General features: G+C 37.7%; 3 protein-coding genes across 3 annotated transcripts; 2 read left to right on the top strand and 1 right to left on the bottom strand.

The window, feature by feature from the left end:
- The first annotated feature begins 1242 nt into the window (after nucleotides 1–1242).
- On the top strand, nucleotides 1243–9696 carry LOC103403408 (alanine--tRNA ligase). The gene is made up of 23 exons (XM_008342233.3): nucleotides 1243–1632; nucleotides 2089–2327; nucleotides 2421–2561; nucleotides 2681–2827; nucleotides 3074–3226; nucleotides 3402–3531; nucleotides 4067–4163; nucleotides 4255–4375; nucleotides 4604–4663; nucleotides 5299–5349; nucleotides 5423–5518; nucleotides 5880–5981; nucleotides 6189–6311; nucleotides 6909–7052; nucleotides 7148–7219; nucleotides 7326–7401; nucleotides 7493–7635; nucleotides 7727–7835; nucleotides 7915–8102; nucleotides 8295–8384; nucleotides 8484–8663; nucleotides 8890–9063; nucleotides 9234–9696. Exons 1-23 carry the CDS (start codon nucleotides 1293–1295, stop codon nucleotides 9303–9305), a joined length of 3048 nt encoding a protein of 1015 aa, XP_008340455.1. The 5' UTR covers nucleotides 1243–1292; the 3' UTR covers nucleotides 9306–9696.
- A 679-nt stretch (nucleotides 9697–10375) lies between these two features.
- LOC103403407 (MAP3K epsilon protein kinase 1-like) lies at nucleotides 10376–20444 on the top strand. Its single transcript, XM_008342232.4, has 24 exons — nucleotides 10376–10810; nucleotides 11289–11423; nucleotides 11788–11808; nucleotides 12260–12333; nucleotides 12420–12510; nucleotides 12605–12688; nucleotides 12885–12986; nucleotides 13567–13698; nucleotides 14020–14091; nucleotides 14288–14391; nucleotides 14546–14651; nucleotides 14772–15158; nucleotides 15356–15691; nucleotides 15770–15814; nucleotides 16177–16356; nucleotides 16475–16558; nucleotides 16766–16857; nucleotides 16941–17024; nucleotides 17312–18159; nucleotides 18428–18816; nucleotides 18901–19035; nucleotides 19246–19652; nucleotides 19890–20004; nucleotides 20084–20444. The coding sequence occupies exons 1-24, from the start codon at nucleotides 10751–10753 to the stop codon at nucleotides 20258–20260; spliced, it is 4260 nt and encodes a 1419-aa protein (XP_008340454.1). The 5' UTR covers nucleotides 10376–10750; the 3' UTR covers nucleotides 20261–20444.
- Nucleotides 20445–20604: 160 nt separating this feature from the next.
- LOC103403406 (eukaryotic initiation factor 4A-3) lies at nucleotides 20605–23579 on the bottom strand. The gene is made up of 8 exons (XM_008342231.4): nucleotides 23103–23579; nucleotides 22756–22996; nucleotides 22562–22642; nucleotides 22330–22437; nucleotides 22119–22238; nucleotides 21616–21783; nucleotides 21062–21148; nucleotides 20605–20958 (listed from the first exon to the last, which is right to left on the bottom strand). The coding sequence occupies exons 1-8, from the start codon at nucleotides 23390–23392 to the stop codon at nucleotides 20845–20847; spliced, it is 1209 nt and encodes a 402-aa protein (XP_008340453.1). The 5' UTR covers nucleotides 23393–23579; the 3' UTR covers nucleotides 20605–20844.
- Nucleotides 23580–24391: the final 812 nt, after the last annotated feature.

Here is a 24391-nt window from a genome sequence, read left to right as displayed (position 1 = left end):
TGGGCTGGGTTAGCTAAGCTTAAGATGAGAAAGGCGAGTTTGAAGCCCAGCTTAATCGGTTCATTCTAATTAGCTGGTAGATGAGCTTGCCAGAAGAGATACACGATAAGATGAGAGAGTATAGAGTTCAACTGCTTGCAATTCAGAACGAGGAGACATTACCTTGTAGTGTTTGAATTCAAATGTAAAAAATCAAAAGTTGCACAAAGTGCGATGAGACACCCTACCCCAAATGTCCAGTGGACACTAAAAAGCAAGACATGCTGGCCATCACTCGGATGGGCGACGAAGCAATATTATGCATGAAATCATAACTAAAATTATACACTAATATAGTTCTAAAAAACAAAAAGAAAAAATTATCAACTAATATAATCTACCAAAATTCGGGGATAAATCCAAATCAAAACCCTTGCATGTATTGCATTTATTTCACCAGATCCCCAAATGGCCACACTTAATGGGTCCCCTACCTCATTTACATGCATAATAATATTTTGAGAGCATAGCTGTCTAATACCAATTTATGAATAATGCATTTAAATATCACAATATATGGTTTACATATTTATAATTAACTGTAACTTTTTATTAATTTTATACAAAATCACCCATTTATTAATTTATAAGATTTTATGTAAAATTTTGATTGAAATTTTTTAAAATCTCAATGATGACGTAATATTTGAAATGTTTAAAATACACTATGAAATCATTTAAAATTAATTCTCAATTGAACACGCATAACACTTTATAATCTCCTCTAAAATTATATTGAATTTATATAAATCCCTTAAAATTATGTTTGAATGCCTAAAGTTGTAAAAATTAAAATTAAAATATCTCAAAACCCCAATTAAATACATTCTAAAAAATTAGAGTGTGCAAGTCACGCAATCAAAAGTAATGAAACTGTGAATGGAAGTTGGATATAGCTGAAACGCTTATGCGTTGATTACTTTTTATCATGAAAAATGTTGAAATTTGTATTAAACATACAAGTGCTTCTTAACATACATTTTTCTTGCGAACATTTTTACGACTTATAAAAACTTTCAAATATTTATGCTTTAGAATCGTTTGAAAAAAAACTATTTCCAGAATAATTCTAAGTATATCCTCTCTTTTTCCAACAATTCTAAATATATCCTTAATAAATTGATGTCATAGATTATTTTTACCAACCTGCCTAATTTTTACTTTTACAAAAAGAAAAAAAAAAGGCATATATTTCCGCAACACAAAACAAAAAGGGTTGCGTTACCAATTAAACCCCAATAGAAAAGAGATGAATGAGGAGTGGAATTCGTGAGAAAGGAGCTATAGCCTTCCGCGCCCTTCTCATTTCACTGCCTTGCCCTCGTTTCACGTCTCCTTCTACTCACACTCATTTGCCGCCGCCACTCCTCTATCGCGGACGGCCCCTCGCCGCTGCCTACAGGTGCCACTCATCCTCGGCGAAGGCCTCGACTCCCTCCGCCATGCCGGGCGCTGAATCTCAGGGGCTGGAGTGGCCGGCGAAGCGCGTCAGGGACACCTTCGTCAAGTTTTTCGAGGAGAAGGGCCACGTCTTCTGGAAGTCTAGCCCCGTCGTTCCCCACAACGATCCCACTCTTTTATTCGCCAATGCTGGTTCGTCAATCCCGATCTCAATTCCGCTTTTGATTTTTGTTGAAGTTGACTTGTCACTGGATTTTACCGTGGCGGAAAACGAACCAGGCGGTTCAGTCCCGTCTTATATTTTAGGGTTTTGTGCGAATGTTGAACCTGAATCGGGTAAAAGGGCGTAGTCACAGGTAGCAATTCGTCGTACAACGGAGGCACTGAAATACCTCGTTGGTTCGACGGTCCCCGTACCTCCATTTGCGCCCGCTGAAGGGGGAGGGTTTTGTGCGAATAGTAACCATTTGCGCCCCATTGAATCTTTGATTTATTTTTCTAGTAACTGTGCATATATTTGTTAATTATCTTTGTTTACGCAATCCTGAGAATCTATTCGGGTAGTTCAATCCAGTGTTGTGTTTTAGTTTCGTTTAATTTCAGGGTTTTGTTGATAGGCTTGGTTGTATGCATGTTTCGGATGGACAGGTATGAACCAGTTCAAGCCCATTTTTCTGGGGACAGCGGACCCAAACACTCAGTTGAGCAAGCTGACTCGAGCATGCAACACCCAGAAATGTATAAGAGCAGGCGGGAAGCACAACGATCTCGATGATGTAGGGAAAGACACTTACCACCACACCTTCTTTGAGATGCTTGGCAATTGGTCTTTTGGGGATTATTTCAAGAACGAAGCCATTGGATGGGCTTGGGAGCTTCTCACAAAAGTAAGCAGATTTCACCCGATTGTAATTTTTTCATCACCGGTGACTATGTTAACGCTGATAATTTTACTATTACCCTTGACGTATGATATGCAGGTTTATAAGCTGCCAGAAGATCGAATTTATGCCACCTATTTTGGTGGTGATGAGAAGGCTGGTCTTGCTCCTGATGATGAAGCTAGAGAGTTGTGGCTTAAGTTTCTACCAGCTGGTCATGTACTACCGTTTGGCTGTAAGGTGTGCTATTCTTTAATTTCTGTTTATAACAGTTTTGTAATGATTGTTTGTAAGGTTGAGTGACCTTATCTAATTGGTTTTATTGGTGTTTTTGTTGTTGTTTCTCTCCTCCAAAATAGGATAACTTCTGGGAGATGGGAGATACTGGTCCTTGTGGTCCTTGCACTGAAATTCATTATGATAGAATCGGAAATCGTGATGCTGCATCGTTAGTCAACAACGATGATCCTACCTGCATTGAAATTTGGAACCTTGTCTTTATTCAGGTATAACTTTGACCTCATATTTATGGATCTTTGTATATGGACGAACATTTCTTTTATATAGTTCCAGAAAATTGGCATTGAAAACTGGAATTGCGATTAATGGTTTATATTTATTATCATAAAATAAAAAAATTGAAATATAACCTTCCATGTGCCACATAATTTTATTTCTTTTATTTCTGTTTTATTTTTCTGACAATTAATTTGGTGAACTATATTTGTTCCTTGATTACTCCAATCCAACAGTTCAATAGGGAAAGTGATGGTTCTCTAAAACCGCTCCCTGCTAAGCATGTTGACACTGGGATGGGATTTGAAAGATTAACTTCCATACTTCAGAACAAGATGAGCAATTATGATACTGATGTGTTCATGCCCATCTTTGATGCTATCCAACAGGTGAGATGTCAATTTTTTTAGGGTCCTGTTAAAGCACAATACCTTTAATACCATAAAAGGGTGCAAACCCAACTACATAGAGTATATAGAGAGACACCTACACCCAGTAAAGAAGAAAGAAAACGAATCAAATTCTGTTATTGACATTGCCTTCATGTCTCCAATATTTTTATAGGCAACAGGGGCTCCACCATATTCTGGGAAAGTTGGTGTGGATGATGTAGACAAAATCGACATGGCATACAGAGTTGTTGCAGATCATATAAGAACTCTTTCATTTTCCATTGCTGATGGGTCTCGTCCAGGTAGGTAGATAATAGTTAAACAGACGCTACATTCTGTTTTACTGAAGTTTAGGTCAGTGGTGTCTGCTTCCCACTGGAGATAGAATGTTTGCGGGACAGGGTTGTGAGTTATTGGTTGTGGTTGGTCTACTTATTCATTAATTTGCTCATTGCCTTTTGGGTCTATATTGATCAGGGGTGTTATAGTTTATGCTGAAGGCTTATGTCTTGTGGTTTTTAAACTAGTTGGAAAGGGTATATTATTTTTAATCTAGATAGTGACTAATCAGATTTCTAATAAGTGAGAAAATACTTTAAGATAATGATACGTGCAGAGTCATCATATTTTTATTGAAAACTTTTCATCACCCCCCCGCGGCGGGCGCACGGGGGTTGGTATTGATAGTGTCTATTTAAGGGTCACAACGATTTTGACATCATTTTTATTAGCTACATCTTACATTAAGATAATAAATGTTTTTAAGTTGTTTAATTCTTTCTTAACCTTTTTGTGGAGTAATTTAAAGTGTACCTTATGAGGTTCTACTTATGTTAGGCAATGACGGCCGCGAATATGTTCTGAGGCGCATTCTTCGTCGCGCTGTTCGGTATGGAAATGATGTCCTAAAGGCTAAAGAAGGATTTTTCAATGGGTAATAGCGACAGACATACTGCAATTTGTGATTTGTAATGTTTCTGATTGTAATTATATGGAGTGTTGATATGATATTTTGTGGAATCCAGGCTTGTGCACATTCTGGTGACACTGATGGGTGATGTTTTCCCAGAGGTACAACAACATGAAGCACATATCAGGGAGATAATCAAAGAGGAGGAAGAAACTTTTGAGAAGACTTTACAGAAGGTATGAATGTACATTATGAATTTTTGTATAGGCAATTTGTTTCCTTTGTTGCAAAGTTTAATATTTTTGTGGTTCTTTTGATCGCATTAAAGTGAATTTCCTATTCATGAGACGTTTTATTCTTTTTCATTATATGTACACACTGAGTTGTAGAGAGATTTATGATTTTTTTGGAGGGATGGGATGTTATGTGCAACTAAGTTGATTTGATGATTGATTTGTTTTCAGGGAATAGAAAGATTCAAGAAGGCTGCTCAGGATGTTCAAGGGAAAACATTTAGTGGGCAGGTTATTATTTTCTGAATTTTGTTTTACTCTTTCACTTATTTTCTACTGGTGTCATATGTGTCATTGCTGTGAGTATTATTCTCACAAAAGAGAGGGATAAGCTTTTCCTTGTTCCAACTTTTCATTTAACCCTACTGCAATGCATCTTCTTCTAAGGCTTCTGAAAATGCAGTCTTATGTAATATCTAGTTGGTAGAAAACTGATTTAACAAAGGATGTGTCGACAAAACCAAATCCCACACAAATATTTCTCTGTGCATCATAAGTAGAAACTCTGATATCCATGTTGAGAAAGGGCACTCTTGATACCTGGTATCCAGTACATGTACTTTGTTTAGTTTCACCTGACTTGAATTTAAGTTGATCACAGATGCTGCTCGAGTTTGTTGGAACATGATCTTGACAATTAGCTAATTAACTTTTCTCATAAAGAAGACAATTAGCTAGAATAAGTGTGGATGAGTTGTGATGGTTCTTTACAGAAGTGTGGATACACCAACTTAAATAATTCTTTGTTGAACTGGATCATTTCCATTATCTATGGGTAGCAGACTAGGGAGAGTGCTCATGTTTGAAGATTATCATTTTTTCCTTACTGATTACTATGGCTTACTTTGTTCCTATTGTGACTACAGGATGCTTTTGTTTTGTGGGACACATTTGGGTTTCCATTAGATTTGACTCAGGTACTTGAGATCTGTTGTCCTCTTGGATATTTGTTTGTACATGACTTTGCTTACTTATACTTTCTTCCTACAGTTGATGGCAGAGGAAAGGGGATTGATGGTTGATGTTGAGGGTTTCAATAATGCTATGGATGAGGCTCGAGAAAGATCAAGGAGCGCTCAAAATAAGGTACGTCATCTTCTGACATTTTCCCACTTTTGCTCATCCATATTCCTGTGTCAACTTCATATGTTGGCCAACCTTTTCTCTTCATATGATGCTCGTTGTTTAAAAAGAAAAATTTTAGATTTCGGGAACCAAGTGACATGATAAAATTTATCTCGTGCACCCTTTCTCTTTCTGCACTCCCCTGTTTATTTCTGCCTCTTGATTCTCTTTTGATTTATTTATTTGAAAGATCAAAATAAAAAGGGGTTTATAGAGGTAGACGAATGGTTTGTGGGAATTTCTTCTCTTAGAGATTAAATGGTATATCAGAAATTTCATGTGGTGGCGCACTCATGTTACCTTTTTTCTTAAACTCTTTAAGCAAGCTGGTGGTGCTATTGTTATGGATGCTGATGCGACTGCTACATTGCACAAGAGGGGAGTTGCTGCAACAGATGACAGCTTTAAATTTATTTGGAACCAGGTCATTTTTGACATTTTGCATGTTTTATATGTTTTTGCTGAATTATACAAAGATTGCTATTCAATGTTTATTCCTTGATATACAAAATTGTTTCCAAGAGTGTTCTTATTAAAAAAGTGTTTCCAAGAGTTGAGGCACTATCATTCTGTACAAGGGATTAATGAATTTGTTGTTGATTATTGCCTTTTTATTCCTCTACCAATACAGGACCATCAAAGTGTGGTAAAAGCAATTTACACTGGTTCTGAGTTTATTAATAGTGCTTCTGCTGGCAATGAAGTTGGTATAGTTTTGGAGTCTACAAATTTTTATGCTGAGCAGGGTGGTCAGGTATTATATAGTTTGGTTACTTTGACCCGTCATTTACTATTAAAATTCTTTTGATGTTACTTCCATGATTGAATTGGTGGTATAATATAGTCTACTAAACTTACTAGGATGTTACTTCAATGCACAAGATCTCTCTCTCTCTCTCTCTCTCTCTCTCTCTCTCTCTCTCTCTCTCTCTCTCTCTCTCTTAAACAAACGTGTTGGATCTCATACGAAAAACAAAATATTAGCTGCAATTATGGTAACTGGAAATCAATCCTCTTATTGCTAATGATCGAAAAATAATCAAATTAGAATTTGTTGGCCTCTAGTGCTGTGCATGCACATCCCCAGCAGCTTCATGAATCATAATACAAGGAAAGATGATGTACATGGATGCAAATTTGGACTCACTTTGAGAATGAGGAGTAATTCAAGATTTGTAGGGTCCTCCGGTTTTACTTTCTGTTTTCATTCTATAGCTTACATAATATATTCTTCTTGATCGGAAGTACTATGTGTGAACTAGGTTAGTACCGTATTGGATCACATTGATTGAGATGATTTTGATTCTCATTAATCATTTTGTGTATCTGGTTTAATTTGATGTGCTTGTAGATTTTTGATACTGGATCACTTGAAGGATCTTCTTTCTCGTTTCAAGTTTGCAATGTTCAAATTTATGGAGGTTTTGTTGTCCACATTGGTTCTTTTTCTGGAGAGAGTGGCAAACTCTTAGTCGGTGAAAAAGTAAATTGCAAGGTGATTCTTCCTTTCATTATTTGCTTAGAGTTATGCATCTGTGACTCGATCTATGTTTCTTTTTGTTATAACTCCTACTGGGTTCTTTGGTACAGGTTGATTACAATAGGCGTAAACTCATTGCCCCTAACCATACCTGCACGCACATGTTGAATTTTGCTCTGAGGGTATGTTCAAATGCCAACAACCCAAAACCTGCTACCAGTTTTTTAATTGTTATTTTCTTAACTGTTTTGTCCATGTAGTTGATGACATTCAGCATTTCTAATGCAGGAAGTTCTTGGAAATCATGTCGACCAGAAGGGTTCTATTGTTCTTGCTGAGAAATTGAGATTTGATTTTTCACATGGTAAAGCTTTTCAAGTTAGTGCATTAAGTTAAGAGGATTGGGTGATCTGTGTCTATTGAATTTCTTAAAACTGCTAGTGGAACTTGAACAGGCAAGCCGGTAGATCCTGACAGTTTGAGAAGAATAGAGTCAATTGTGAATGAGCAAATCAGAGCTGAATTAGGTGTATATGCTAAAGAGGTAGCCCTGGTTGATGCCAAGCGCATCAATGGTTTAAGGGCTGTATTTGGAGAGGTAGTTTTCTGAATGTTAACATAATTAGTTAGTCTTCTCAATGGCTATATTTTTGTGTTGCGTGATACGTATATTTTTGCTTTTGGTGTAGGTATATCCTGACCCAGTAAGAGTGGTGGCTATTGGGCGAAAGGTTGAGGATCTTTTGGATTACCCCGAAAATGAGGAATGGTTATCAATTTCAGCAGAACTTTGTGGAGGTTAATGTCATCTCCTACTGATGTGTTGTTGGGGAATTTCCTTCTTTTAAGCTGACCTTTATCTTTTTCATACATCTAGGGACACATATATCAAATACACGGGAAGCAAAGGCCTTTGCTCTTTTATCTGAGGAGGGAATTGCTAAGGGAATACGGAGAATAACTGCTGTCACAAGTGAAGGTGCTTTTCAGGCAATTGAATTGGCTCGGTCGCTTGAGCAAGACGTACATGAAGCGTCCAAGGCTGAAGGAAGCTTGCTGGAGAAGGTTGTTTCTTTTGATCTTTCCCCAGAATCCTCATTTTTCGGATTCAGAAATGACGATTCAACTATTTCTATAAACTAATGATGTTATGCTTATGCAAGTAAAGGTTGACCGGATAGAGTGTTCACCAGATCTTTTATTTGTAACTAATCTTTTTTTTTTAACATGTATCTGTTTTTGTTTTTCATTTAACAGAAAGTAGCTTCCCTAAAATCTCGTGTGGACTCAGCACCAATTCCAGCTGCTAAGAAAGCTGAAATCAGGACCAAGATGGCTGTACTTCAGGTATTTCAGTTATGCAGGACAACACTTTGGTTTTTGTTTTTTTTACTTAATAATTATATACATGTACTTTAGTGTAATAATTCTTGCTCCATCCAACAGACCCAATTGAAGAAAGCACAGAAGATGATTGCAGAGCAAAATATAAAGAATGCTGTCAAGGTTGCAACTGAGATGGCTGAAGTTGCTGCTTCAGATGGGAAAGCTTACTGTGTTTCCCAAGTTGATGTTGGTTTGGATACAGCTGCAGTTCGTGAGGCTGTTTTGAAGATCACTGGGATGGTCAGTAGCACAATTCACTCTCTCTTTGGCCTCTTATGCGATCCGATAGGTGTCATAACATAACATAGAAACCCATCACCATGGCATGAATTGAACTATGCTTGAATAGTAGTCATCTTCATGAAATACTTTGATTGTTATTCGCTATGATGTTGATCAATTGTCAATTGTCAATTGTCTTGTGAATTTAGGAAAATAACTTGAAATCATGATGGTACATGAACAGGGAATGCCTGCCATGGTTTTCAGCACGGATGAGACCACAAATAAAGCTTTGGTGTGTGCTGGCGTACCAGGGGACAAGGGCACTCAGTTGGAGGTCTCAGAGTGGTTGACAGCAGCTATGGGTCCTTTGAATGGAAGATGCGGAAAAGGAAAAGGTGGCCTTGCTACTGGCCAGGTTAGTGTTTATCGACTTATGTCTCGACCACTTGCTCCAATTTTTTTCCTTGTCCAGAATCTGAATATGGTTTATATTTGTGCAAATCATATTACATTTCGTGCTTAAGATTTAAGTTGGTTTTATTTCTTACCTTTTTCTCAAATTTTCCATTGAATTGACGATATCAGGGAACAGATGCATCTCGTCTGAATGAGGCGATAGACCTTGCAACGAGTTTTGCACAGATGAAATTGAGATGAAGGATGACACGAAGCTCCACAGAAACTTGGAAGAATTGGATAGATAGTACAAGAGCTGCAATTAAATTTAGAAGTGATATGAGAAGCGCAATTATATACTGATCAATTACATAGCTAGGCGTTGAATGAGAAAGAGAAAGACTTGTCATAACATGATAATGTTTTTAAACTTATGTTGTGTTGCATGAATCTGACCTGTCTGTCCCATTTAGTTTCAGGAAAAAGGCTAAAACCTTATGTACAACGGCTGTATTTTTTGTGCGTCTCTCTCCTCATGTGGCGTGTTTATGTGAGGGGAGAGATACGCACCGTTGAACTTAAATCTCTTGTTCGTTGTGTGTCCATCTCTCCCGTCATTGGCCCACATTAATGAGATTTGAGGTTTCCTTAATGTAAGGATTTTGGTCTCTTGGTTGAAGGAATGCTTTTTCGTATTTGCAATTGACAAGAGTATCAAAGTAGGTGACTGTTTCCAAAAAAAAAAAAAAACAAAGTAGGGGACTTTTACGTTTGACCAAAAGGGAAAAAATAGTAGGACAAATACCGTACACGGTTTCCCTAGTCAAAAGGCTATGCAAAAGTATGTAAGCCCTTTTCTTTATACCTCAAAACGAAAGCGCTTTAGAATGCCCGTTCCGGATTATTTGGAGAATGGCAACAATACAAACAAAAGCCTTCAACTCTGTTTAACAGAAAAATTTAAGAGTACTTTTCGAACAAGTACTTGCTGTGATTTTTAATAAAATTTCGAAAGGCTAAAATGTTTTTTTACTACAAAAAAACGATTGTAATTGGGTTTAGTTAAAAGGATTTTAGAGGAGCACTTGCCTTAAGCACTCAAATTTTAAATAAAAAATGTTATCGTTTTTTCATGAAAGCACTTTAAACATAAGGTCTTCTGAATAGAAGTGCTTTCTTATAAAAGCGATTCCAAATATTTATACTAGAGGTGGTTTTTAGAAAAGTAGGAGAATTTGGTTTGTAACAAAATAAAAGAACATTCCCCTCCCATTTTGACCCTTCTCTTTTTAAAGTCGTTACTCGACAGAAGTGTCCCAGCTGGAGTCCACTGCCCGTCTCATCATTCCTGAGTTGGAGCCCTTGAGGTCCAGCAAGGGGAAGAGGAGTGCTCTGCTCTTACTCCGCTAATTTCCATTTTATTTATTTTTATTTAATTTGTTATGATAGTTTCTATGATGATCATGTCATGTTACCACCACCTCCATCCTAATAAACATTCAGTTCCATGGTAACGCCCTCCCTCTCCCTCCGTACATTTTCTCTCTGTACGAGTCGGAGCTCTGCTCCGCCCTCCCTTCCTAGAATTCCGGCAAGCTGTCCGATCATAATTCCAAATCCAATTCTGTCCCTCTCTGTAGCTCTACTTGTCCTGATGAACCACCATCTCCTCTAGGGTTTCTCATCGGTAAGCCGATTCCGCAGAGATGTCTCGGCAAGCGGCGTCGGCCCACTTCCACAAATCCAAGACTCTCGATAACAAATACGTAAGCAAATTCATAGATAGCTCAATTTCCACTTCGCAGTTTCTTCCGTAGTAATGTGTAATTTGTGTTTGGAATTAGAATGTCGACAGTGTCTGTGTGTCGGTTTGTTTCTTCTCTGCAGTAATTGGTAAATAAATTGAGGGTTAGGGTTTTTGTTTTTCGATAGTGTCTGTATTTCATTCCCTGCATTTTCCTAACTGAGCGTTTGAGTCGAACTGTTTAGAGGTTACTAATTTTGTGATTTTCAGCTTCATGGTTTGTTGGTTTTCACTGACACTCTCCTCCATTTGGCTTCTGAGAAGCTGGAATGCTTTATTGCTCTAATTCTTAGTCTGGCACTGGCAGAAAATATGTTCAACAAGTCCTCTTTCGAAAAAAATTAAGATAAATTCGTCAACGTCTAGATATGGTGTTCGGATATCCGACAAATCTTTTCGTTTTATTCGTATTTTGAATTATGTGAATATTTTTGGTGTAGATGCTTGGAGATGAGATTGGAAAGGGAGCATATGGTCGAGTTTACAAGGGTTTGGATTTGGAGAATGGAGACTTTGTCGCAATTAAACAAGTTTCTTTGGAGAATATTGCTCAGGAGGATCTCAACATTATAATGGTTGGACCAGCTTTCCTTTGTCTAGTAGTTGTTACATGTTCTTACAAATAACTATGAAGGAATAGAATTGAAATAGCACATGCTTTTGGATAGTCTATGTCAATTAAATGTGAATATATGTATATATGTGTGTTCATGTAGATAGGGCTCGTCTTGAAGGCCATTTGTTTCCGAGGATTTAAATTTATATGATTTTGCAAATTCGGCGACATGTCGTAAAAGTCAAAATTATGATTTATATTTATGTTACTCAAGCATACCATCTCTCCTGCATATGTTGTTTCCAGTTTACATTAATTTGGCTCACTGGCTGCTGTTTTTCTTTTGATTGCTTCTCTGGTCGTACAATGCGGTGACATTTTAGCAAGAGATTGATTTACTCAAGGTATGTTTTATTTCTTTGTTGTCATCTTTGCTTTTCTGATGTCAATTATTTACCTTAAGCTGAAATCTTTTACTATAAATTGTGTCCCATTATTGTATGTTAGCACCTGTTGCAGATCAACTTTCTGGGGTTTAAATGAGGACCCTTTGAAATGGGTTGATTTTGCACATTTATCCTTCTGTCAGAATTCTGTTAAATGATAGGAGTCAGTTCTAGTTTATGGCAGGTGTTATATATGTTTGTATAGTTGATTAAAGTATTAGCGAAAGCTGATTGAAATTTTGGGCCCGGCCAACACGATCTGCTGTATACAGTGGTTTTGATGCATTTCTTCTGAAATGCTGTTGCTGAATTGCCCTTTGCTAACCTACTAACACTAGACATTCTGAATGCCTTTGGAATGAGATGCATGCTGAGTACAATGCTTAGGGAATTAAATTCACTTTTGCAGAATTTAAATCACAAAAACATTGTGAAGTACCTTGGATCCTTAAAGACAAAGACTCATCTTCACATAATCCTGGAGTAAGTGAGCTCACAATTTTCCCCAATATTTCATGTGGAAACTCTGTTGAGAAAACTTTGTGATGTTTTTATTGCTACACTTGTAGATATGTGGAGAATGGCTCACTTGCAAACATTATCAAGCCAAACAAATTTGGACCTTTCCCTGAATCATTGGTAGCTGTGTACATTGCTCAGGTTCCATAATGTCCTTGCAGTTCGTTATTTGTATGTGTAGGCGCGTGCAAGTTAGATATTTTAACTTGATATTTGTTATAAACTTATGATACAGGTTCTGGAGGGGTTGGTATATTTACATGAGCAGGGAGTAATCCATCGCGATATCAAGGGTGCAAATATATTGACAACTAAAGAGGTGACTTACATGTGTATTTCTCATCTTTTCTAGATGAGTTTACTTTGATAGTTACCATCACCTTCTTGTGAAGTATTTGTTCGATTGGGATTTCAAGCGTGCAAAGATATTGGTCTACCATCTGTTGCTTGTGTACCTTTTCCATTTTATTAATAACTTATTGTATTGCTTGATCTGTATGGGTCATCCTTTTCAGGGGCTTGTGAAACTTGCTGATTTTGGTGTTGCGACAAAACTGACTGAGGCGGATGTTAATACACATTCAGTTGTTGGAACGCCATACTGGATGGCCCCAGAGGTATTCTTATTTTCCTTTCCTTTTTTCCCCTTCTTTTTTTTGTTGTTGAGAAGAAAGATACTTGTATAGGCAATTCATCCTCCCATATGGAAATTTCCACATGCGTGCACCTCCTGGAACCACATAATCCAAGTAATCCAGCTAAATCCTCCCAAAAGAGCACCCTTTTTGCTAGCTTTATTAGGCCCATACACTCCAAACAACCACCAATCTTACTGTTATTCCCTGCAATAACTTTTTTATTGAAACATAGCATTCTCCCTCAGCCGACTCTAATACTGTCACACCTGGCCTCAGAGGTATTTTATAGTTGCTATTTATTATGCTAATTAATTAATAATTATTATTATTATAAAGAAAAGAGGGTCTGCCTTTAGTATATGGGAGCAAGAGGAACTCAGTATTTGTTTTGTTAAAACTAGCTTGATCATGCATGCCAAGGCACAAATGCAAGTAGGCAAATGAAATCGTTTTTTGCATGACATGCAGAATTTGTGCTGAAAAAAAATAATGCTTTTGATTCAGTAATGAAAATGCTAACGAGAGGCCTTAATTTGATGGAAATTATATAATGTTATAGGTGATTGAAATGTCGGGAGTTTGTGCTGCTTCGGACATTTGGAGTGTTGGGTGCACTGTCATTGAACTTCTTACATGTGTACCTCCTTACTACGATCTACAGCCTATGCCAGCATTGTTTCGTATTGTTCAGGTGTGTTTAACTTTCATTTATTCCCTAATTTGCTCCATTTGTTTGGCATGGTCTTTTTTATTTTTTATTTTATATATATATATATATATATATATATATATTTTTTTTTTTTTTTTTTTGGGGGGGGGGAAGGGCAAAGATGCATGTACTGCTGATTTTGAAGTGGTCATTTTCAAAATTGTGTCAGCTTGCAGTTTGAAGCTGTTTTCTTGCCCTTGTTGTATGCAAACAGTTCCCTATAATGCTAATTTTCTTAACATTGAGTGCCAGCGTTGACAGTTTTGTTCTCTTTTCTTTTCCCTTTGCCTTCAATTCTTTCAGGATGAGCATCCTCCCATACCTGACAGCCTATCACCGGACATTACTGATTTTCTGGGTCAGTGCTTTAAGAAGGTGAGGCAGAGATATTTTTACTTACTCCATTCTAATGAAGAGTATTTAAGTCCACGGATAGATGGTCAAGTTTCATGGAATTTAGATTTAGAACTAAGTCTTAGCCTTGATGGAATTTTTCCTTAACTAAAAGTGTGTTAGTTGTAACTTGTAACTTAATTATATTCATCTATAACATTTTTGTTGCATATCTTAGGATGCTAGGCACCGCCCTGATGCAAAGACATTGCTTTCTCACCCTTGGATACAAAACTGCCGGCGAGCTTTGCAATCTTCAATTCGTCATAGTGGAACTCTAAGGTAGGTGTCATCAAGTACATCCTATGCAGTTTTTTTCTAGGGCTGTCTTGGCTTCTTTTGTAGTATTTTTCATTAGGTGTTTTTTTATTAGAGCTTTCAGCTTATTCGGATTGTTGTTTGGTAATTCATTTTAAAATACCCAGTTATTTTGCAGACAAGATGCTTCAATAGGTGCAGAAATTTCCAATGGAGATAATCAGGGTTCTGCTGAAAGTCCTTCTGCAGAGAAAGTTGAAGTAGCTGCTTCAACCATTAAAGCAGTGAGAGTCTTTGCCTTTTCGCATTACGCAAACTATAGGCTTATATCAGTAGCAAAGTTTTTTAATCTAAGCTTTGGAGTTTTCTTGTATTACCAGTGACTTGGCTCTTTTGAACTTCAGGACTCTGGGAAAGAATTATTATCAACTGAGGTTCCTGATATGGGAAGATCTGATGATAACCCTGCTTCAGATGTAAAATCGGTTGAGGAGAAAACGGATAATTTAGAAGATGATCTGACAGATGAAGTTCCCACATTAGCTATCCATGAAAAGTCATCTTTGCAAAATGGTTCTGGCAGAATATCTTCTCAGGAATTGGCTGCCTCTGAGCCAACTGAGCTCGACGAGCCACCACATGCTAGCAACCATGATGCAGTGCTGGTGAATGGTGAGGTCAGATCTCCTGAATTAACGACAAAAAATGTAAGTGGCAAACAAGGTGGAAAAGGTGTTGGTTATAGAGCTTTCGGTTTTGGAACAAGAAATCAGGATGGTAGTTTTCAAAAGGTGAGATTGCAGTAATTGATGTTGATTTTTGTCTAACTTCTAGCTGGTCGTATTATGCATGTTGTCAGTGTGTGCTGTCTTTTTTGGGTAATATTTATTGTGGTGTCATATTTTGAAGTCCTGTGTAGAGATTGTTACTACTTTAACTTCAATCTCTCATATTTCTTACTCCTAGTTTTGTGTCTGTCATTTTGAAGGCTGCCAAGATGCCAGTTTTGTTGGGAGGTAATGAACTCAGTAAATTTAGTGATACTCCAGGAGATGCTTCCTTGGATGATCTGTTTCATCCATTGGATAAGCATCCAGAGGATAGGGCAACTGAGGCTTCGACATCTGCATCTATGTCACAGTCAAACCAAGGCAATACACCTGGGAACGATGCTGGGAAAAGCGACCTGGCTACAAAGTTGAGAGCTACAATTGCCCAAAAACAAATGGAGAGTGAATTGGGTCAGGCTAACGGCAGTGGTGGCAACCTGTTACAGCTTATGATGGGTGTTCTCAAAGATGATGTGATTGATATTGGTGGTTTGGTATGTTTCAAATTTTGAGTCCTTCTGTTGAATTTGCTGACTCGTCATCTCTAACACATTTTACTGTTTGTGTATTAGGTTTTCGACGAAAAGATGCCTGGAGAAAACCTATTTCCCCTACAGGTATTCACATTTCTTTTGTGTTTTTATCCTGCGTATTAAGGATGTGTGATAATTTTTTTTTTCTTCTATGGAGTGCATTAAAGTCTAACCAGCTACAATTCTGAAGAATTTAAGACTAGAAATCTGCACCTCTGAAGCAGATTGTTTTATGAGTCTCATTTTTTTTTCTTTTTTTGGATAAGAAAATGTATGAAAGATACAGTAACTTTATTATCACTCGTCAAAAGAGTGACATTGGTGCAGTGTAGTGCCTAAAGTGTGTGCTGCACAAATTGTAAAACAGACGCATCACACCAATCATATAAGTATTTGTCTGCCATTTTTTTATGTGGAAATAATATCTGCTATTTCTTGTTTGGTAGGCTGTTGAGTTCAGCCGGTTGGTTGGGTCATTGAGACCAGATGAAACAGAAGATGTTATTGTCTCTGCCTGTCAGAAACTCATTGTTATCTTCCATCAGCGCCCAGAGCAGAAAATTGTTTTTGTTACCCAGCATGGTTTGCTCCCTCTAATGGAATTGCTTGAAGTACCTAAAACTCGTGTATGTGGACTCATTTTTACCTCTCTGGTCATGTTTATGAGAATTATAAAAGGTGGTTGTCCGCTTTTCAATTAGCTTTATAATAGCTGTATGTGATTGTTGTTTCCCACTTTTGCAGGTTATATGTTCTGTGCTTCAAATTATAAATCGGATAATCAAAGATAATACTGATTTCCTGGAAAATGCTTGTCTTGTGGGTCTGGTGAGTTATAATGCATTCAGGTTTTTGCGTTTTGTTATTCTGCAGTTGCATCTGGGCTATTGGCATCACTGAAAATTGAATCAATTTTCTTTACATGCATACACATCTTATCTTTGTTTCTTCCCTCTATCTGAGTTTTATACTCTAGAAATTCGTGTTAGGTATTCGCTATGGAGCTTTAATTCCTACTGCTAACTTATATGACAGATCCCAGTGATAATGAGCTTTGCCGTTCCTAATCATTTCCGGGAAATTCGTATGGAAGCAGCTTATTTCATACAGCAGCTTTGTCAATCAAGGTTGTGCTCCCTTCTGTAGTTGGTCAATATTCTTGTTCACCAGAAAGTAGAGTTTGAGGTTGACATTGAGGATTTTTGTGCAGCCCTTCAACGTTGCAAATGTTCATAGCTTGCCGTGGAATACCTGTTTTGGTGGGCTTTTTAGAGGCTGACTATGCAAAATTCAGGTTTTTGCTTCTGTTTTTTTCCCTGTTGTTACTGTTAACCTAATTAAAAGTTAGCTAACTTTCTGTGGCCTCGCTGTCTTCTTGGGGATGGGTTATTCTCATGGAAGTTAGGCCACAGAGGACATTTTTTAATTGTTTGAACCCTGAACTCCCTTTTAGAATTAGTCAGACCATTTGGCTGTGAGGGTTGGTTGTGACTGGTTAAGAAATGTTATTATGTTTTCAAGCTTATTATGGATAGTTAATATTACTTGTGTCAAATTTTTATTAGACATTTTTCTATCCAGGGAAATGGTTCATCTAGCAATTGACGGGATGTGGCAGGTCTTTAAGCTTCAACAATCAACTCCTAGAAATGATTTTTGTCGCATAGCTGCGAAGAATGGAATACTGCTGAGGCTTATTAACACCCTTTATAGCTTGAATGAGGCAACCCGCCTAGCTTCCATATCTGTCGGGGGTGGATTTCCACTAGAAGGTTCAGCTCAGCGCCCACGGTCTGGTTCATTAGATTCTGGTCATCCGATTTTTGCTCAGAGTGACGTGCTGCTTTCTACAACTGATCAACATGATCTCTCCAAGGTTAGACATGGATTGATTGATTTTCATTTGTCAACTGGAACAGCAGAACCTGCACGTGCTTCAACTTCAAACTCTCAAAGATCAGATGCCAATCAATCAGATCCAAGATATCTTCATCTAGATACTGATAGAGCTCAATCTAGCAATGTGGTAGTGGAAGCTATAGTTCCTTCTAAATTGACAGACTCAACATCAGTAGACAAAGTAGTAAATATTACAACTAAGGAACCTTCCATTACCTCTCGGGATCTAGACCTCAGGCAGCAGCGACCTGCTAATTCTTCTAGTAGGGCATCCACAGATAGACCTCCAAAAATGATGGATGGTACATCAAATGGGTTTTCAACAACGGTAACTACTCAACAGGAGCAAGTTCGTCCCCTTCTTAGCTTGTTAGATAAAGAGCCTCCTTCCAGACACTTTTCTGGTCAGCTCGAGTTTGTACGCCACCTGCCAGGTTTGGAGAGACATGAAAGTATATTGCCCCTGTTACATGCTTCTAATGAAAAGAAGACAAATGGAGAATTAGATTTCCTGATGGCTGAATTTGCTGGTAACAGTCTTTATCTAATCCATCATTTAGTTTATAACCTGTAAACAAGTGTGTCATTTGGAATCTTTAAATTTTATAATACGTAAACGATATAAATTAGTGTTAGGATCTAATGAATCAAACAAAAAAATTTCTCCAACTCCTATTGAGTAGATATATACCAAAGTATCGATTTTAATTGCTTTCTTGTTCCATAATGTTGTTTAGCAATTACGTGGGCCCATTTTATCTACTTCTATGTATAATTGGTTCCTTCATTATTTTGCAGACGTCTCTCAACGTGGTAGAGAAAATGGGAATGTTGATTCCACTGCTAGAGTTTCTCATAAAACGATGAATAAAGAGATGGGAACAGTAGCATCTATCAAAGGAGCTGCTTCCACCTCTGGCATAGCATCTCAGACAGCATCAGGTGTACTTTCTGGTTCTGGAGTTTTAAATGCTAGACCAGGCAGTGCAACATCATCAGGTTTACTTTCCCACATGGTTTCAACATTGAATGCAGATGTTGCGAGGGAATACCTAGAAAAGGTGGCTGATCTTCTGCTTGAGTTTGCACAAGCAGATACTACTGTAAAGTCATACATGTGTAGCCAAAGTTTGCTCAGCCGTCTTTTCAAGATGTTCAATAGGGTGGAGCCCCCTATTCTTTTGAAGGTATTTTCAGAAAGTTCCGTTGATTTATGTTATTGATTTATGTTACTGCAACCTTGATGATGTTGGTGCTTTGTCATTGTACAGATACTGAAGTGTGTAAACCATTTGTCAACTGATCCAAACTGCTTAGAGAATCTTCAGCGGGCAGAAGCAATTAAATATTTGATTCCAAACCTTGAACTCAAAGAAGGAGCTCTTGTATCTCAAATACATCATGAGGTGGGCAATCTGTCCTATTTCTAATGTTAACAATGGATTGTTGGCTAGTAAGCCGTGCATTTTATTGTGTTTGTTGTTTGAAATTAAATATATGTGACCCCTTTCTGTCCTTAAATGTAGAGTATTTTAGTCTGTATGGATATTAACTCTACATAGAATGTTCATAAAATGACCGAGTTCTAACTGCGTCGTTCTCGTCGTTTTTTCTAGGTACTCAATGCCCTGTTCAATCTGTGCAAGATTAACAAGAGAAGACAGGAACAAGCAGCTGAGAATGGAATAATTCCACACTTAATGCACTTTATTGAGTCTAATTCTCCTTTGAAACAATGTGCGTTGCCTTTACTGTGTGACATGGCTCATGCATCACGAAATTCGAGGGAGCAACTAAGGGCTCATGGTGGGTTGGATGTTTACTTAAGCCTTCTCGAGGATGAACTTTGGTCTGTGACTGCATTGGATTCGATTGCCGTGTGCTTAGCTCATGACAATGACAACCGGAAGGTGGAACAAGCATTATTGAAAAAGGATGCAGTTCAGAAATTGGTGAAATTCTTCCAGTGCTGTCCAGAACAGTATTTCGTGCACATATTGGAGCCATTTTTGAAAATTATAACGTATGTGATTGCGTATATAGTCTATTTACTAGAAATTAATTATTGTCTTTCTAACCTTCTGCATATAAACTTTTATCGATTGATTATAATTGGGAGTTGAAATATCGACCCTGTCATGTCATGTGTCATGTGTCTGACTGGAAGCTTTTGTTTCTGAATGATTTTAAGTAGCATGTTTTTACAAAGCTCCCCTTTTTCCTTTGTGGACATAACAATTGCTTTTCTTTCTTTTTGCAGGAAATCATCTCGAATTAATACAACATTAGCTGTAAATGGTTTGACACCGCTGCTCATCACGAGACTGGACCATCAGGATGCAATTGCCCGTCTAAATCTTCTTAAACTGATAAAGGTGGGGGAATCATTTACTATTCTGGAAGCTATCTATTTGCTTCTTCCTGTTGTTAATACTGTTAATATGTCTGAGGCAGGCTGTTTATGAGCACCACCCGCGGCCAAAGCAATTGATTGTGGAGAATGATCTGCCTCAGAAGCTTCAAAATCTAATAGAAGAACGCAGAGATGGGCAACGATCGGGTGGCCAAGTGTTGGTAAAACAAATGGCTACTTCGCTGCTAAAAGCACTACATATTAACACCGTCTTGTAGTTAAAAGCCACGCTCCGCCCGCCCACGACTATTTCTTTTCGTGAGTTGTAGATTTGATTCTTTAGGAAAAGTGTATTTATGTTGTTTCTCGTTTCTCAGTTTTCGTTTTCACTTTCCCACTTATTGTGTGTTGACGAGGTGGCCGTCTTTTTATATCGGTGAGCTGCTTTGCTTGGCTTTTGTTTTCCTTTTCCCTTTCCTCCAATGGACACTTTATATTTCACTCAGTTTCACGATTTGGGGCCAAAACTCGGCGTATAATTACCGAATTTGCGGTGACATTCTGTCATTCTCCCTGGTGGTTCGAGCTGTCTCAGTGAATCAAACCATTGATGCAAACAACATTGGGAAACATAAAACCTGAATTCGCTACCAAATATTATAAAACCAAACACAATTTAAATCTGAGTCACACCCGCCTAAGTTAAAACATTATCGTTACAGCACAAGTAAACAAAGCATGATTTCAACTTGTGCTGGTGTACAATCCACCGCAAAATAAAGCCACGACAGCTGCACACAATGGTCATTCGACGCCAGAAAAACCAATCCACATCATTTGCACACAGGATGGCAAGCAACTCTCATATCAAATCCGCAACATTCATCGGCATTTCGTCAATCTGCGTACTGTAATACTGCTCAATGTCTCTTAGAATCTTAATATCATCACTTTTCACAAAGTTTATTGCCACACCCTACAGAGACAAACAAACCATATTAATCAACAAATAAACAAAATATCTTAAAAAGTACTTTCTGAATCAAAATTTTTGTTTGTAAGAGAAGAGAAAAACAAACCTTGCGCCCAAAACGTCCAGAACGACCAATTCGATGAATGTATAGCTCTCGATTGTTTGGGAGATCATAATTGATAACCAAAGAAACCTGAAGAAAGCAAAAAATATCACGATAAGAAAAGCAGTTTAAGCATTATATGAAGGGACTGAAAGCTACACTTTTTTTAAGAAAAACTGATCATAATTGAAAACCATTCAAAATTGTTCGTCTAGATAGAACCTTCAACTAGGACCGCTTTTTAGTTTAAGATTCAGGTGTCCACATCACTGTGCAGTAAATATATGGACAATAGATTTTTTACTTTTTTCTTCAAGTAAGGTTTAGGCTTTTTGTAAGAATTTAAGAAAGCAGCAAATCCTTCTCTAATTCGTAAACATTTCTCAGGCTAAATTGGGGTACCAGGTTTATTTGGTCCTGACTACCAACTGAACAGGTAAAATGGATCTCAAATCACACACTATATTTGATTAGTTTAACAACTCGAACCAAATAAAGTCAAAGTCAAGAGGTGATAGATTCTAGCTAATGATTGGACAATTGGGATAAGAACTTGCCTGCTGAACGTCAAGGCCCCGGGCCCAAACATCGGTTGTGATCAGGACACGAGTATTACCACCACGAAACTCAGCCATAATAGCATCTCTTTCCTTCTGAGGCATATCTCCATGCATTGCAGAGACAGTAAAGTTATTACTCCTCATCTTTTCGGTGAGCCAGTCCACCTGCCCAGTGAAATTCCAACAGTCATGCACCAGGGAATGAAATGTTAGTCAACCAGAAAAGGAAGGCGTTATAGCAGTGTGCCAAAAAGGAAAATGCCTCTATTCCACCTGACATATTAAATTCTAAAACTTCTGTGTATCGATGTATAACTAGTAGGCACTAATGAAAATATGCTAAATCAGGATACAATGCATATGAGAACATATAATCTATACCCAAGCATCTAATAGGTGATCCCATTTTACATTTCTACTTCCGCACGGAATCAATAACCTAACTACGGCCTATTTTCTAAACAAACTTTGAGTTATTAGTATCACAGAGAAGTATTTACCTTTCGCTTGGTGTTGCAGAAAATAACAGCTTGTGTAATCGTAAGGGTATCATATAGATCACAAAGAGTATCAAACTTCCATTCCTCTCTTTCGACAGCCACGAAAAATTGCTTGATTCCCTGTCATCACAAAAACACAGTTTACTACGTATTTGACATTGCACACAAAGGCAGCATACGTACAACAGTACAAAACAGAAGCATTGCGTACCTCCAACGTCAACTCATCACGTTTAACAAGGATCCTTACAGGTTCAGTCATAAACTTGTTGGTCATCTCCAAAATTTCATGAGGAAGTGTAGCAGAAATCAAGCAAACCTACAATGTTACAATTGATTTCGGTTTCAGAAAGGAATACGTATTTGGACAATAGTCGGAACATGACTGCCATAAGCACATGTGATACATATAAATATGTGAAAGAAAGAAGAAAAAAAAATACCTGGAGCTCAGGAGGAAGATATCTGTAGACATCATAAATCTGATCCTTGAATCCTCTGCTCAACATTTCATCAGATTCATCCTGAAAACCCGAACCAGTCCCGAAAAAAATCAAAACAGAGATCAATGAAACTAGAAAGGGAAAAATCCAAAATTCACAGTTAAAAACAGAAAAGATAGGAACAAGAGACTGACAAGAACTAATAATTTGATTGCTCGAGTTCGGAGAGTTCTTCTTTTGATCATATCACAGACTCTGCCAGGAGTTCCAGATACCACATGAACGCCATACTCGAGCTTTCGGATATCCTCACCCACGCTTTTGCCTCCAATGCAAGAATGAGCTTGTATATTTATGAAATTCCCAATTGCTAATATCACCTTCTCCGTCTGCGCCGCCAATTCCCTCGTCGGAGACAATATCAAAGCCTGAACCCTATATACAATAGATACATGCACAAAATCAAATTCAAATTTTCCCAAGAACCAAACAGAATAACAACAAAAGGAAACACTAGAAATCAAAAGTAGGGCTGACGTACTCCCGGGAGGAGGTGTCGACGAGCTGGCAGACGGTGAGGGCAATCATGGAGGTCTTGCCGGTACCGGACTGGGCCTGGGCGATGACGTCGCGGCCCTCAATGATGGGCCTGACGGCTCGTTGCTGGATGGCGGATGGCTTCTCAAAGCCGTAGTTGTAGACGCCTCGGAGGAGATCGTCCCTTAAACCCATCTGATCGAAGGTCATGATGGGCTCAATCCCGTCGGAAGTTACGAACTCCAGCTTCTCGTCACCCATTCCTCCGCCGCGTCTCGCCGATGCCTCTGTCATAGCTCTGATATTCCGGCGACGACGACTATCGAGCAGGCTTGTTTGTGGTGTTGTTTTAGGGTTTGTTTGGCTGCCTTTGTTTCTCTGGATACGATTAACGCGAGTGAGTCAAACGTGCGAGTGATGGAAGGCGTCGAGGGTTTTATAAACTTTTTAAGTTTATACAAAAAAATATATAATTATTTAGAAGCGACCGCCTATCGGAGCTGGCAATTAGTATTTACTATTTAGGTTACTTTTTCACTTTCTTGTTTATTTTATTTTATTTATTTATAAATTTAAATATTTATTTTGGCCTGGAACAAAATAATTTGGACCATAAATGTATAATTTGATCCGAAATGACTCCATATTCTTGGTAATTACATGTACTTGTATAATGAAACACAGATTCTTTGAACCTTAAGCTTTTTACTGTAGGTCGGAAAAATTAATGTAATACCAATATATTAAACCTAAATTTTTAATCTTAAACGATATTGTAGAGGGCAATTCATAGTTGTTGAAACTTTTGTTTATATAGAAGTCCAACAGTCTATGAGACTTTTTCACATGTTCGTAATTGATGAAATCTCAACTAGCATAGATTTCTAGGGATAACGTTATTTACATATTCATCTTTTACGTTTCACACATCTCTTTTACTTTTCGACCGTCGTATGAAATAAATATGTGTTGTTTTTTTGGCATTTTGAAATCAAGATCTTAACAAACTAAATTTACGAACCACTTACACATCAAGTAAGGATAAACTTCAAAAACTGGATATTGATAGTACTTGCTTCCGTAACAAATTAACACAAGCATAATTTGTTAAGTTAACATGTGAAAAAAAAATCCAAACGCAAACATATTTTGTAAAACTAAATAGTAACATGACACCACTTGTTACATTAAGGTTAACAAAAGCATATGCTTGTTTTAACGGGCTCTATTGAATCACCCGTTATCAATACTAATTGTTAAACTTGACTCAAACATTATATTTTAGTATGTATT

This window comes from Malus domestica, chromosome 16 (assembly GCF_042453785.1).
Source record: "Malus domestica chromosome 16, GDT2T_hap1".
Classification (NCBI taxonomy): Eukaryota; Viridiplantae; Streptophyta; class Magnoliopsida; order Rosales; family Rosaceae; genus Malus; species Malus domestica.
Note: the sequence above shows the minus strand (reverse complement) of the source record. Positions and strands in the feature narration are given on the sequence as shown.

Bases quoted from the DNA above. Each gene is read 5' to 3' on its own strand.
- LOC103403406 (XM_008342231.4), bottom strand. From the start codon at position 23,392: ATGACAGAGGCATCGGCGAGACGCGGCGGAGGAATGGGTGACGAGAAG. The intron at 22,438-22,561 runs GTATTTTTTTTT...GTAACATTGTAG, and splicing joins ATCTTCCTCCTGAGCTCCAG to GTTTGCTTGATTTCTGCTAC. The intron at 21,149-21,615 runs GCAAGTTCTTAT...TGCTTTCTTCAG, and splicing joins GGGGCCTTGACGTTCAGCAG to GTTTCTTTGGTTATCAATTA.
- LOC103403407 (XM_008342232.4), top strand. From the start codon at position 10,751: ATGTCTCGGCAAGCGGCGTCGGCCCACTTCCACAAATCCAAGACTCTC. The intron at 16,559-16,765 runs GTGAGTTATAAT...CTTATATGACAG, and splicing joins ATGCTTGTCTTGTGGGTCTG to ATCCCAGTGATAATGAGCTT. The intron at 19,653-19,889 runs GTATGTGATTGC...TTCTTTTTGCAG, and splicing joins CCATTTTTGAAAATTATAAC to GAAATCATCTCGAATTAATA.
- LOC103403408 (XM_008342233.3), top strand. From the start codon at position 1,293: ATGAGGAGTGGAATTCGTGAGAAAGGAGCTATAGCCTTCCGCGCCCTT. The intron at 1,633-2,088 runs GTTCGTCAATCC...TCGGATGGACAG, and splicing joins TCTTTTATTCGCCAATGCTG to GTATGAACCAGTTCAAGCCC. The intron at 5,982-6,188 runs GTCATTTTTGAC...CTACCAATACAG, and splicing joins TTAAATTTATTTGGAACCAG to GACCATCAAAGTGTGGTAAA.